This window comes from Phoca vitulina, unplaced genomic scaffold, assembly GCF_004348235.1.
Source record: "Phoca vitulina isolate PV1807 unplaced genomic scaffold, GSC_HSeal_1.0 scaffold6, whole genome shotgun sequence".
Classification (NCBI taxonomy): Eukaryota; Metazoa; Chordata; class Mammalia; order Carnivora; family Phocidae; genus Phoca; species Phoca vitulina.
The window spans coordinates 35,917,973-35,933,490 of NW_022589709.1; the positions used below are offsets into that span (position 1 = coordinate 35,917,973).

The 15,518-nt window shown below is 32.9% G+C and overlaps 1 protein-coding gene across 1 annotated transcript in view; it reads right to left on the bottom strand.

Moving 5' to 3' along the window:
* Positions 1-527: 527 nt before the first annotated feature.
* SLF1 (SMC5-SMC6 complex localization factor 1) overlaps positions 528-15,518 on the bottom strand; it is a 77,682-nt gene continuing 62,691 nt past the window's right edge. Inside the window, exons 16-21 of the mRNA XM_032404001.1 lie at positions 12,089-12,234; positions 10,938-11,101; positions 10,037-10,170; positions 8,019-8,111; positions 7,424-7,606; positions 528-4,807 (exon numbers count right to left, since the gene is read on the bottom strand). Coding sequence (XP_032259892.1) covers positions 4,326-4,807; positions 7,424-7,606; positions 8,019-8,111; positions 10,037-10,170; positions 10,938-11,101; positions 12,089-12,234 — 1,202 coding nt within the window. The 3' untranslated portion in view covers positions 528-4,325. The remainder of the gene's footprint in view (positions 4,808-7,423; positions 7,607-8,018; positions 8,112-10,036; positions 10,171-10,937; positions 11,102-12,088; positions 12,235-15,518) is intronic.

Sequence of the window (15,518 nt, forward strand, 5' to 3'; positions counted from 1 at the left end):
TTCTAAAAAGATTTGGGGGCAATAAAACAATTGGTGGAAATGTTTGTTTTAATTCTAATTGGAGATGGCTAATTGTAAATGCTTGAATAAAGAACTTTTATTTTTTGGTCTATGTTAAGGGCATTATTACATATTATAAATTACATATATAAACAATATTATATACTTGTTTTATTAGAAGTATTGTTTTTATAACAACTGGTAACTGCTGGTTACTTTGCTGATTTAATACTATTGGATCTTAATTCAGCAAGGAATTTAAAAACCCAGAAAAGTTCACTATATTTGTTTGTAGAAAGAAAAAAATAAATACATATTCAACAGTACAAAGACAGTATTATAAAAAAAAAATCACTTCTATCTATTACTAAGAGTTATAGTTTAGTTTTTTTTTAAACCTATAGTTTAAGTGTATTCATAACAAAAACTACATATCTGCACTTATAAAAAGGCCTATAGTAATGAGTTCAAATATGTAAGATATTGGGAAATATTGGTATATTAAATATATAAATTATCATTTTGCTTATAACACAAAGTACTCCCAAATAGCAGACTCCCCTAAAAGTGAGTCATTTGGATTTGTGATTGGAAAATGTTAAGAAGCCTCTTTTTCAAGTAATTTAATCTACTTGACCCTCTAACAATTCACATAAATTCATGTTTATGTCTTTGTTGCTTGAGGCTTTCATAAACTGGAAAGCACTATTTGAAGACTAGTGTTTATTTAAGAGGAAAAACTTAAAAAAAAAATCTAGTGATCAATGATGTTAAAATTATCTTTTGTTTCATCTGAAAAGGTCTTCTTTTTATAAAATTTGCAAACCTTGAAAGATATATGCTTTGGAACCAAGCAAAAACAATACCACAACCCCTTCTCATTGATTTAGTCCAATAATTTCTAATTCTGTATCAGAGCAAATAATTGTCAGAGTATATCCTCCTACCACAATTCATTTCAACCTACAAGGTGAATTTTTTGATAACATAATTTGATTTACAAGAAAGAGTTAACTATTCCATGTTTCCATGGAACTGATGTCTGCAGTTTTGACAACACCAGGCACAGCCTAATTCCAATAATGCCATCGCTGACCTTTCTAACTCAATCCACATTTGTTATAAAAACAATTATCATTCAGAACTTTGTGAGCTCCACGTCAGCAGGAGGTGCGACTGGCCTGGAAGCTACGTGATAAATGCCTGAGGGAAAGAGTGCCTCATGTCACTCAAAGATGACCCCTTCCTACTGCTTCAGGAGCAACAGTGACAGGCTCTCATCAAGTTCATAACTTAACTGAAAGGTGTGTAAAGGCATATGGATTGCACATTCCAGCAATTGTTTTCATGTGATGGTATTCATTTAACTTTCTGTAACAGCATAGACAAAAATGGCAAATGTTTCCTGGCATTTAGATAAACTATCCTAGCATTAATGCATTTGTATTTACCTGGGAATGCGTCTTAGTTCGCGAAGACTGCAAAAGCACACCCCACATTCTACTCTCTCTAAAACATAATTGCTAAAATCATAATGATCGAAGGATTAAACTATTAGATCTGTGTAATATTCACATTTAAAAACTAAAATAGAAAACCAATTATTACTGTAAACTTTAGAAACACACAGAACTGAAATTTTTTTCAACAGCCTACACAGAGGGCAATAAAAGTAACAATATTTCAATCTAATTTACCTTCCTAGACTATAAACTTTTATTGTAGTCAGCCCATTAAGCAATACCACCTGGAACATAGTAGGTGTTCAAGAAACAATAAAAACACTGATTTCGCATTTGATTTATACAAGGATGAATGTTTTCCCGGTCATCTTGGAATTAAGGAAACGACAGAAAGTGTATATAAATGGACCACTTTTTTCTGCATTGCGAAATTAATAACAAGCTAGAAAACTCTAACTTTGAAAAGACCCTTCCTAAGGAGCTGCCAGTAAACATTCTAAAATCTTTTCTATTCCAAATATTTCTACAGATTACATATGGGGAAAGCTGCATCTTAACAGCTCAGAAATCTTATTCCAGCCTTTATTTACATTTGTAATAAAGGCCTTGATAGGCTTTTTTTTTTTTTTTTTTACACAAGTCTATTGAATTACAGATATGAAATCTAGCAAAGTACATGAAAGAATAGCATAACTCAGCCTTGCCTTCGGTTGCTGGAACTCTGAGCCATTTACAACTAAAAGCCAGGACTTGAAAAGCCTATGAATTTTATTTATTAATATTTCTATTTCCTCTACCTCTAAGATCAATCTGAAGCAATTATTATATTTTCTAAAATAAAGTTTAAGCAATAATATTAGAAAAAGTTTCTCATTGAAGGTTTAAATTTCATATACATTTGTTTAAATTCATGTACATATATTGGTATTGTTAACTAGGACACAGAAAACAGTAATCTGTTTGCCAAGTGGTACTTCTGAGTAAGTGCAAAACTACAGTGACACCTTATTAAAATAGGCAGAGAACTCAATGGCATTTTTTAGTGTTAATACTTCATATCATCATGAGTTGTAGAAGTTGGCAGAAAGAACAGTTATGAAACATTAATTCTAATTGCAAGTAGATGAATATTTCTTAAGAACATTTAATTTAAAAAACTACTTTTCTTAGCAGTGCAAAACCCTAACTCATGATGTTGGTTATTTTATTAATTTAGAATTATTACCAACTTGAGCAATTACTATCTTGCTTAAATAATTTGTTATAACTAAAAAGAGAAGGTAAGAAGTAGAAAAGAAGCCAACATTTATTAAGTGCCATATAAGGTGATAGGCTAAGAATTCTATCATAACACAGATAATACCTGGTGTTACTTTCATTTTCATTACTTTCACAAGTAAGAAAGCAATAGCTCAGAAACAAACCTGCCTTATAATTTAGTTAATAAGAAATTAGACATAAGCATGCCTATTAGATGTCAAAATATGTTTTTAGGTTTATATTAGTTGCCCAAGTAAACATTATTCCCGATGCCTTCACAAGTGAAGTAAAGTGGCTATTCTTCGGAATGAAAATGTTCTTATTCATCATGTTGGGAAACACTTTACTAAATCTGAGCATTTTAATATTCCTTAGATAGTCTCTGCTAACTCACGGTTTCTCTGACACTCTGGCAGATTAAGTATATATTAACGAGACTTTTAGGTTTTGACATTTGAAGGCTAACTAGAAACAACTAATATTTCTTAAAGTATGTGTAAAAAATTACTGATTTAAAAATATAAGTAAAAAAAAAAACCCTTGATTTTTATTCAGAGCTGATTTACTAATGTAGCAGTTTTCAGTTTAGATTATAAACCCAGTAATAAAACACTCAGAATTTGTATCTCGTTAAAAGATCTATTTCTAAGGTAAAACTAAAGTGTGCTTCTTTAGCAGATTAATTCCTTGAGATCATCACTTTAGTTACATAAAAGCTAAGTGGAAGTTTTAATGTTTCTTTTCCAGCTGTACCACAATGTAACTTATTCCCACTAGGAAAGCAACTCCAATTTCAAAAGTGGTTATTATCCACACCCTTTCTTTTAATTTTACTATAAATTGCTGTTAGGAAAAAACTGCAAATTGAAGCGTAAATTCATACTACACATTAAGATTTTAGATAATCTCAAATCTATTACTTAGTTACCACTTATAATCTTAATATTTGGCAAAACTTACTATGCAGCAGTATGTTGTCACTTACAGAACAGTGGTTACATGGAGTAGAAATAAACTTTGTACATGAACTGTTAAAGTAGATCAAGGGATCAAACTGTCAAACTTGGCACATTCACTGCATTTAAAAACCAAGAGAATATTATTATTGTAAATTTTAGAAATGTTTATTTTACAAACACACAAAACTAAAATGAGTATTTTAGTCCAGCAGCCTATGGAGAACAAACAAGGAGCTACATGCTTATAGGTGCACATTTGCATGAATATCCTTGCCATGATTTTAAGACCTTAAATCCCTGGAAGAGAGGATAGAACATTTTGATTTCAAAAAATATTTAAATTAAAATGTTTTACATGTACAATATAAATAAATATCACTTTCAGATCAGGAAATAATAAAGATTAATGAAAGCAGTATATACCAATGAAACTCTTTTTACTTTTGAGTCAAATTCTACAACATGGAGAAAGAAGCCTACATTACAGGGTTGCAGAAGTTTCTTTAAGTGCTTTTGAAATTTAGCAAAACTGCAAATTCTGTCAATAAATAAATTAATATTTGTTAATAAGCTATGAAGTCCATATGAAATGACAAAGCAAGCTAAGTATGTTTAGAAAGTTGACTCATATTTTTTGGTATCATCATGACAACTCTGTGACTGAACGGCACATCACTTCCAATGTCACCAATAAGGCCTCAGTGTGCACTCCAGGACACACTTTTAAATTCTCAGGCAGTTCCTTAAGAATATTTGGGAGCGTCTGCAATGTCTTTATATTTCTGTCATAAAGATCCAATAACCAGTCAGTATGAGCACTGGTAGTTTCTTTATAATTCTTACAAGCCACAAGCAGCTCATTTAGATGAGTTAACCCTTTGAAAGCTAAGAGAAATTCTGAAGATAAATCAAAAATTGAACAAAAATTTAGCAACATCCTACTAAGTAAAAATGAGCCAAATTCAAGTTGCTGGTGGTAAAAATGTTTCTCTGCTTGGGCATGAAAGTTCTCCACTGTATCTTCTATTTTTGTAATAGCAAATAGTTCTTCCTTGATTTGAGATGATACCACATAATCCAAGGGCAATTCTCCCTTAGAGTTCCTCTGCTGTAAAAGCACTGGGCCTGTGAAAAAGAAAATGCACAACATCAAAACATTTTTCTTTTGGCAGCTTAACAGTTGTTTTCTCTATTTCCCCAAAGCATCCAGGTCTCCGATTACGATCATATTTCGTAATAATTCATGTTGACAAAATTAACTGGCCATACATACTGACTGCCTAATAAAGGTACATTAAAAAAACCCAGAATTCTAGTCAACGCCTAATTAGGTTTGCCTAAAAACACATGCCTTAGTTCAATAAAAAAATACATAATTACAAATTTAAAAAAGCATATAAAACTTTATAAATTGTCAGGTTGAAATAAGAATTTCAGTGTTCCCAGAAGATATTTACGAAATATGTTCTTCTTCAATCTGTGTAACAGTCTTAAAGGGATCTTATAATTTCACCAAGGAGAAAGAAGTACTACCTCCTTCCATTGCTAACAGGTGATTGCAACAGAGTAGACTATAAAACCACGCACAGACATAGATCGCATTTTCATTTACCTTTGCTTATGTTCAATTTTTAGTATACGTAACTGATTTACAAAAAATTAAATGTTAATTGCTCTGAGTCAAAAGTCAGATTTCATCTTTCTGTCCTAGCTAAACCTATGTATCTACTTAGCAAACATTGAAGAGTTTATCCCCTAGGTAGTAAAGGACAATATGGGAGGGGTAAAACAACAATGACTCAGTATTTGGTCACATAGCACTGAGTACTTTGTACCCCTCTGTCTGTCAAGTCCTGTCATTATTTATCCACTCTGCCATAAAAATGTTATAAGAGATATAAGGTTTTAGTACTAGAAGACATAATCAGAAGATCCTACATACAACATAAGAACATACTGTCAGAGAACACAGTATAGCTGCAAAAATTCCTAATGATGAATCTGATGAAACATATGTAATAGCCTAGTTTATAAAATGCGTTTAATATAAAAGATCAACCGCTGATAATATATAATTTAATTTTATGGAAAAAATAAAATTCTAAATCAAAATTAGGTCTTTTTTCATAATATAATGAAAAAATTGCACCAAGTAACTCCTCTTATTAAATAAAAACAAAAAAACAAAAACCCAAATTATAGACAAGATACCAAAAGTAAACAAAGGTTTTAGAGACATAAATAAACTTCTGAAATTACTTCTTTCAAGACTGAGTAACACACAGAGAAGAGATGATGTAGTTACTTTAATGATGGTGTTAAACCATCTGATAGGTCCAAACTCAGAATACAACTAAGGCAAAGCTTAATCTGTACAATTGCCAAAGGACCTCAGTAAATTCAACTACAAGTAGGTTTCTTCTCTTATGACAATGAACTCATACATGTACCATTCTTCAACAAGAGCCCTGGAAAAATTCACTTTGGTCAGTATAATCCCATTCTCTTTCTAAAGAGTTGGACTTATTACAGTAATGGCTCTTATACTGCTTAGATCATTTGAAGCAAGGCCAAATACTGACTTCGAATGTCACATACATGATTGAGTAGAAAAATAAAACAGAGGAGACAGAACATTATAGTTTAGTAAACATATAATACTAAAAAAGGTGGAAGAACTGAAAAATTTATTGATTATGAAATGGTGTCAGTAAAACAGACACACTAAGGCCTTTAGGGGGCAGGAGAAGACTATAAATAACCAAAATGCTTAAGCTACCAAGCTATACAACCTTTCACATATGTATATACGTGGGGGGGAGGGGGGAAGATCTAAAGAAAATATGCATTTTATTTTCATGCAGAATGAAATAGCTTTAATTACAGGAGAAAATAATTTTACATTTCCAGTTAAAATCAGCACAAATAAAAGTAACAGGAAATTTACACAAAATTTTATTTCTGCATTATAAACTAGTCATCACTTTTCCTTTGTTTCTCTTTTAAAGCACAAATCAGTTATCAGCAAAATTTAACATAAAATTTATATTATTCAGTTCACATGTAAGAAGAATGTCACTGAAGAGGAGAGTGGGGGTGCTTTCTGAAATGCAGAGATCAAAAATCAGAAAAAGCAGCAGATAAATATTAAGCTCAAGTTATCTCCATCACAAAACCCCTGCACAACAGTTACCATCATTTGAAAAAAATCTTCCCACTGTAACTTAATTGACTGCAAAATGTGAATGAAGAAAAGATATTCTAGGCTATCTTTCTTTTTGTAGTCTGTAAAGAAATGACTCATTAAAAAAAAAAAGATTAATCGAGTTAACAGTTATACACAAGAAATGAAACAGGAATGGAAAACCCAAGTAACCACAATGGAACACTTAAATTCATTTATTAATAAGCTTTCAGAAATGGCTGGTTCACAAAGACATTACACACTTTAAGTAAAAGAATTAATATTTAAAACACACTCAATTCAAAATACACTCTTATACACAAATCTAAACAGGCTTTATAATTAATAAAAATAAATAAATATTTACATGTTATGAAAAGGTATCCCTATTAAATAAAAGGTGCTTTTGTTCTCGGAGACCTTTTATTTTTTTCATTAATATGAAATAAAGGCATTTTTCCTTGTAGACCTTAAACATAAAATGCTATCTACCTCTGAGGGAATTCATCAAAAAACTGGATAATTTATCAAAACCCGTTTAGCATAAATGCACTCACCCCCATGCTGTAGTAGCAGCTTGCCAATTTCTACATGTCCATTTGACAGTGCATCATGCAAAGGAGTCACCCCGTCCACTTGAGTGAGCAGATCTACCTCTGGACAACGTTGCAAAATTTCCTGGACACACACTGTGTTGCCATAGTTACAGGCTTCATGCAAAGGCGTCCAGCCAGCATTGTCTAAATTAGAAATCAAGGCAAGTTTTAAAACAGCAAAAGTAGGTCTTTTGGTAGTAAAGTATTGATAATCTGCTTCCTTTATCAGTGTGACTTTTAGGTGCTTCATTCATATAGAAATATCATGTTTTGATAAAAATGCCTAAGGTGTAGTCATATTTCTAACTGTAAGAAAAATAAATTAAAACAATTTAAAAATAATGATTTTGAGATCTATCAAAATATGGAGAAAAAATGTTGCTGTGCTATTAGTTATAAATTAATATATGATGAATTTCTTGGTTTTGCGACTGGTAATATTTTGAAGAAATGTTAGGTAAATATACTTAAATGATTTTTCTTAATGTTGACATAACACTATTTAATACCACAAACATTAAGACACTGGATCAGACTACAAAAATATAGAACTTACCTTTAACATTGATGTCTATTCCTGGCAAAGAGAGAAGAAGAATCAATTTCTCCACTTGGTTATTTATGCAAGCTCTATGGAGGGCTGTTTCTCCTGCCATAAAAAATTAATAGATTATTCCAGAGAAGACAAGATATCAACTAAAGAAAATAATCAAAGGGCATGAACTAGAAGATCTGGCCCCATGCCAGAAAATTATTTATTGAGTTTTCCTTTTGACTGGTTTAAACATCTCTCACATTAAAAAAAAAAAAAAAAAAAAGAGGGGGGAGGGATACCCACCAATCCATAGAGCTTCTGTTCTATCAGCAATTCAGCAATGAAATTCTACTGCAAAAGGTTTAATACAGGCATTGTCTCCCCCTAGTTCAAGGTTTAAAGCTTCAATCCCGCTATAAAAGCCCCAAATGATCAGAGAACACCAAAAATACTGGGTTTTGCAGCAATAAAAGTTTAGAGTGCAATTGCCCTCTCTTAAATTTATTCATGAACCTACGTTAAATGTATGGCTCTTTTTTATACAGCATTTATAGCTTAATTCAAATGAATGTTTCTGGCTAAGCACGAGTGCCTCTACACACTCAAGTATAATTCAGAACTTCAAATCCATTAACAGATGGTTTGCTGCTTCTCAATAGGCTGTCTGGCTTGGCTACAGCAGCACAGAGAAGGAGAAATGGGGGAATCTTAATATAAACACACACACACACACACACACACACACACACACGGAAAAAAAAAAACAAAAAACTCTAGTACCATTTAAAGCTGAATAAGAGTGACAAATGAAATGGTAAAGTTTTTTCTAGGAGGGATGCAATTAGTGCTTGCTGGCTATATCCATCTCTGTTGTAACCAAGATTAATAAGATGTAAGTGATAATTTGATGTAAAGGGAATTAAAAAAACTTTTAATAAGCAGTTGCTTAGAAAACAAATGAAATACTGAATCAAACCCTTTCTTGCTATAAAATACTAAGTAGCACATTTTTACAGTGTTCAATTTTATAGATTATCTCTGTAACTTCTACCAAAACATTTCTTTTACATGCAAGGAAAAGCTTTTGAAGTTTTTTCTCCACTATTTCTCAGTTCTCTTCCTCCCTCCCAGTTCCCTCTGCTATTCAGACTAAAGTCATTCATATTCATTTTACTTTCTGACACAATAAACAAAGAAAAAGGACATTGTTTGTATAGTTAATACCAGAGTTCTACTTTAATACATTTTTCACATTTTGAGCTAAATGGGCAGCTATTTTGAATTCATCAAATGCAATTATGAACTTTTATCATGTTGAGAGATTATAAGAGCTTCACTCTTACTGTTTACATTGGTGTCCTAATGATAATTTTTGTATTAAAAGCACAATACAGCTCATTAGCAAGACACTCAGCAATTTCCTTTCGTCAGGTATAGACTTGTGGAAGGTAACATATTTGTGAGTTAAGAGGTCACTAAGTAAAAGAGGTGCCGAAGTGAATTATTACTGCACTATTCTTGTTACTCCATCCTTTAGGTACTTAGGTTCCAGTATAGTTAGAACCAAAAGCCAAACACATTTCATAGTCTGGGCTCAATGCCTGGGAGAAAAGAGTCCATATGCTTAACACAGCTATGTAACATAGCCTACTCCTCATTCTTTGTTCACAAAATGTCTAGGACTGAAAGAGATGAAGACTGAATTATACTTTCAAATCAAAAGACTCTAATCCCAAGCTGCACAGGTTGAGGTGGAATAGAAAAGTAAGGCGGGCAAGTCTGGAATGAGCTCAATATGAGCTAATATCAGAAGAGGAGGGAGAGAAAGAATGGGGAGGAAATATTCTATTATACTGAATATTAAACAATCACTTTCTCTGCATACATGACAGTTCAAAAAAAAAAAAAATGCTATCTAAGAAGGTATTTTCTGGACCTAGTCAAGTTCAAGGATTCATCGGGGCCAGTGTGTAAAACTTGCAAATACCGACTACAATCAAGAAGTTCCTAGCATAAATTAACTTAGCTACTTGGAATACCTTTTAGATTAGTCTTGTGAAAATTCATCTTTGTAACTAAAGAGGGGCAATTCTCCTTGGAACATGATAATTCTCCTTCTGACTTCTTTTTCAATCTTTTTAACGATGAGGAACATTTAGCAAGGTTCAGCTCTCTGAAAATAAAGTAAGAAAAAAATGAAAGCTTGTTTTTCACGAAGGCATGGCAGTGTACATTACATAGTGAGTACTTTTTAAAATCTAGCCTCCTGTTCATTTAAACCCCCTATTCATTCAAATCTTTACTGCTTGTTTTTTATATTTATTCCAAATGCGCAGAAACAAATTTTTATGCATTTTTATTAACCTTGTACCCCCAACTGCCCACTGAAAAGTTTATGAATATGGAATGTCACGTAGAGGAAGAGCCCAAGTAAACTACATTTGGCAAAGAGAAAAAAGCAAAATGCTAAGATCCAAATGCAGGCTCCTGCTCCCCATTCTTATTTTCATATTCTGATCCGATTCTTCCTAAAAACATTTTAAGGTTTTCTGAATTTTTTACAGCATACTTTTAGAAAAGGTTTCGCATGTGGGGTAAGCTACTGTAACAATTCAGAGTATCTTACATGCCTATGGATTCTGAAATCCAATCTTTATTATATACAAATAGTAATTTTAAACAGGCAAAACGAGTATGAAAGAATTTGAAAAACAATTGTATTTTGGAAAGCACTTGATCTTAACAGAGAAAACATGTACCTTGAATTAAAGCAATAATGTTGATCATATGTATTGTTTTATACATCTCAAACTCAGTTTTCTGCTATGCAGTATAATTCAGACAACATTAGAGGTAAGTATAAAGTTTAAGGAATGTGTCCAAAAAGGGGCTATCTTAAAAAAAAAAAAAAAAAAAAGGTGATCCATAAGCATCACTTACGGTAACTCTGGCAGCCCTTCAACTTGTTTCTGTTTTGCACCATTCAGCATTAATAAGGCTCTCTGAGATTCAAGGCAAGGCCGCTGTCCTATTTTCTTTGCTATCTGCATCTTTCCAGTCCCGTGCACACCAGTCTTCCCCAAAGCTGGCAAATAGGAATATACCTGTTGCAAAATAGTATTATATTGCTTTCTCAACTACAAAGACCTGGAAGGCAGTCAAAAGAAATTACCTGATTCATTTCACCACTACATTTAGTTATATTTTCTTGGTTTTATCACTATGGTTGCTATCCTTTCTCATTTGAACATGCTAAAATAATAAGAAAGCATCTAGTTCCAGGTCATTAACATAACACACAAAAAGAAAAATGTCTTCTTGAAAATAATTATTTTTTCAAATTCACTTTTGATACTCTTTTAGCAAAGTTCTCATTTGGATTAGTCTAATGCCCAACTTGTTATGGTTCATTTGCATATTTTAAATATCTGTGGTTTATGTACAACCAGTATTTTGTCATTTCCATTTTGGTAATGCCTTCCTTTGACAGAAAAAAGGTCTGGAATAAGTGGAGTAAGAAGAACAAAAGTCGTTAAGGACAAGGATTGCTGCAAAACAATATTTGCCCAATCCAACCAATAAACAAGCATAGTTCTCATTTGTTGAGGAAACTGCTGAAGACAGTAGATATTAATTAAAGATAACCAAGATAAAACCGGAAAACCTTGAATCAAATGCAGCTTACACATGTGTATATATAAGATAAAAAATAATAACCTTTGGCATCATCTACAAATTTTGCTTTTTAAATACCATTAAATACTACATAAAAATTTTTTGGATCTAGATCTTTTCAAAATAATTATGTGCTATGGCAAATGATTAGGAAACAAAAGTTTCTGTATTATTTTTCTGTTATCAATCCTTAATTACTCTCAAATAAGTAATTAAAATTTCTATCACTAATTACACTTCATTCTTGAGGTTGAAAAATACCCACTCTTACATAGATTTGAAAGATTACATAGATTTATATAAATTTGAAAGATTTAAGGTTAACAAGCTCTGTCCAATTATTAGAAATAACAAACACCTTAAAGTTGAATTTATGAATTCACTTCTTGGCGATTAGAAGAATAGAGTGGTCTTACCATTTTCTGAAGAGAGAGTGGCTCAGAAGAAACACTGATGGAACTCTGTAAACACAACTTTTTAAAGACTGCCTCTGCAACAAACATTTGAAGCCAGGAAGAGGAAAAGGAACAAATGAAAATCTCTAATTCCTGTGAAGAAAAGTCTGTACAAAACAAAAGAAGTAAATATAGTTACTGCTATACCCTATAAAAGTTCTGTCTATAGAATATTTTCTGCATAGGTTTTATTCATTCAAATGATGATTCCTATACCAGTAAGATTCATCCACATAATTTTAAACCCCCCAAAACGGTTAATATTCTTATTCCTTGCCTTTCAAGAAAAAAAAATTTTACGGCACATATTCTCACATTCGAAACAATCATTTCATTATTTTAAATAAAAATCTTGAAATTACATAATACATACATGAATAGAGAGATAATATATGAATAGATAGGTATGGGATTTTTATCACTATATTTTCTGATTCATGTTAAAGATCTTTTCCCATAATAGGGTTGTGCCTTTAGTGAACCAGTACTTGTTTTTTTTTTAATGGACACATATGTTATTTAATTTGAGTTGAGAGGAAGAAAGAAATTAGACCCCTTCCCCTGACAACATCCATGAAACCTATTACTGTAGAGGAGGAATAAATGTAAAGAAAAGGAAAATTTAAGACAAGAGAATGTATAAGCACTTCCTTAGAAGTTTGTACCCACTCTACTACAGGAAGTGGGGGGAGGGAACTGTAATTTTAAATAACAAAACTGAAAAAACACCAAGAGCCTCAAATCTCTTCTTCCAAAAACCTCAAGTTCTCCAGTAACATGGAGATGCATAAATATACAAAAGAACTGAAAGTAATGAAAAACTGGAATGACTATTTGCCACCTAAAATAATCTATTCAACATTATGAATTCTCCACTGATACTCTCTGCATAAGTAACAGAATGGATGATAAAATGGAATATAAAGAATAAATAAGACCAATCAACAAGACACTATGGGAGCTAAAACTAAAACAGACAGGAGAAAAAAGTTGTGATATTATACAACACAGCAGATTCACTACTGTAGGGGAGAAAAATTTTTTCCTCTATCCTTCTAGATTCTTTTGGCTGGTCTAGTAAATTGACATAAGACAGATTAACAGGAGAAAAATAAATTTAATTCCTTTCATACGGGAGCCTCATAGACATGAAACGTTCAAAGACAGGTAACTGAGGTTTATACGCCATCCTGAGTTAAAGAGAATGGGGATGGAGGTCTGGGGCTTCAAAGGAAAGGAGGACAATTTTCAGGAAGATGGGAAAAGCAAATGTTTGGTAAACGAGTATTTGACATGCTATGCAGAGACAATGGAACACAGACAGGAATCTGAACAAACAGGCTCTGCCAACTTGGACCTAGCTTACCACATCTATCTTAGACACTTTGTAGTTACGGTGGTAGCTCTGGTGGTAGCTCTCTTCCTGGACAAGTCCCTCTATCTACATTCTTTTAGGCAGTTAAGGGAGTAATGAAAAGTTCTTCCTGAGTCTTTTGATTCTTGATTGTCTTCAGCTCAAAATAACCCACATGCTAAAGTGGCACATTCTGGGGCAGCATATTCTGCTCCCCTTCATTTCTGTCTTTGAAACTTCCCAAAAAGTTTCACATTCTAGAAGTTGAGTTGGTAGATTGCTCCACCTCACTGAACCAGTATCTTAGCACTGAGAACTGGTCAGTTCAATTAGAAGAGTTGTGTCTCATTTCAGGAGGTAGTGATACTGGTGGGCTCCCAAAATTAGGCGTACATTGTACAAAATATCAGGAATTTACTAAGATTATTTCTATGGAAGCAAAACAATAGCAAATGCTAATAGTTGGGGCAAACTATAATCTAAATCTCTAAGTTCCGAAGGCAGCCAGTCAAGATTTCTAGATGTCTGGCTCAAAACATCTTCAGATGTAATGAGGGCAGGCAGTGGCAATCTGAAAGATTTTTATGGTTTGCAGTTTCAATGTCTCTGGTAAGTTTTCTGAGTGGCCACACAGCAATAGGCATAAGGACAGTCCATGCATGAGCTGCTGTGGTAATTTCTCTAAAGTTTATATCAAGTTGTCCAGCTTTTGCTTGCACAGCTTCAGGAAGAGGGCAGTTTCAGTTCTCAGAGTTTCCAAGTCAGAAAGGTGGGAGAAAATTTAGAAGTGTCAGATTGGACAGTTATAGACAAATACTGGAGGAAGGAACTAGAAGAATTCAGGATCTAGTCCAGTTTACAGGCAGAAAACAAGACCTCAAAGACAATTAACAGCAACAGAATTTGATATCTATAAAAGTGATTACTGAAACAATTTTTCTCTCTACAGTCCCCTCCATTTAATCAAATATAAACACAATAAGACTAAGTCATTTAAAAATTAAGTCTAGTTTCAGTAAACTTGGCCTGATTATTTACATAAGTGCAGCAAGAATAGTTCCTGATCATACAGGCTCTTCTAAATCTGCTTTGTTGGAACTTTTCATAAGGAATTTCAGATTGAACTTTCAGTTTTTATTTATTTTTTAAAAGTTTTGTGTATTTTTCTTTTGTAATCTCTACACCCAATGTGGGGCTTGAACTCATGACCCCAAGATCAAGAGTCGCATGATCTTTCAACTGAGCCAAACAGGCACCCCTCAAATTGAATTTTTAGAAGATCTTGAGACTAGGAAGCCAGGCCAAGGTCTTGCCATCAGACTTTGTCTGTTATACCTATAGATGTGTATAAATTCCTCTTTTCTTGAGGTCTCCAAAATATCCAGGTTTCTGAGCCTGCCAGGATGCGACCTTGTTTACCTGGTAAGGCTGTTGGGAACCCTGAAAGCAAGGTACCAGGCTGTTTTTCCAAGGGGATTTAATGACTCCATGAAGTCAGCTTTAGTTCCTTAAAGCTGTCTGGTCATATCTGATTCTATGCACATTCTCAAATATGACATTCCAGCCAAAGTTTTGGCAACACAACCAATGTTTCCAATTGTGTCCTGTTGCAAGGAGAACAGATTCTTATTGAACTTATGCAAATAGCTACACTACCATGAAAATAAGAATACTAAGAAGCTTCTGACTTCCAGAGAGATAAGGTAGGGAGAAAAAGTACGCATTTCATCTTTGTTTACAAAGGATAGTATATTTTACCAATTTGTTGTAAAGTTTCCTTAAAAGTGGAAAAACATAACATTGACCCAGCAATGCTGCAAACAAAAAGTCATAAAAATAATCATCATCCTCATTAGTTCATTCAGTCCCAAAAATTAATTCTTGTTGATTTTAATCTTAAGTTTGCAGTTTTATGAAGCTATGTTTCTCCATCAGAGTTCTGCAAATTCTTACCCAGTTAAATGTTATGATCTTAAAATGAGCAGAAACACATATTCTAGAGTATTTGTCACAGTCCTTTCCATGAATCTCTCTGAC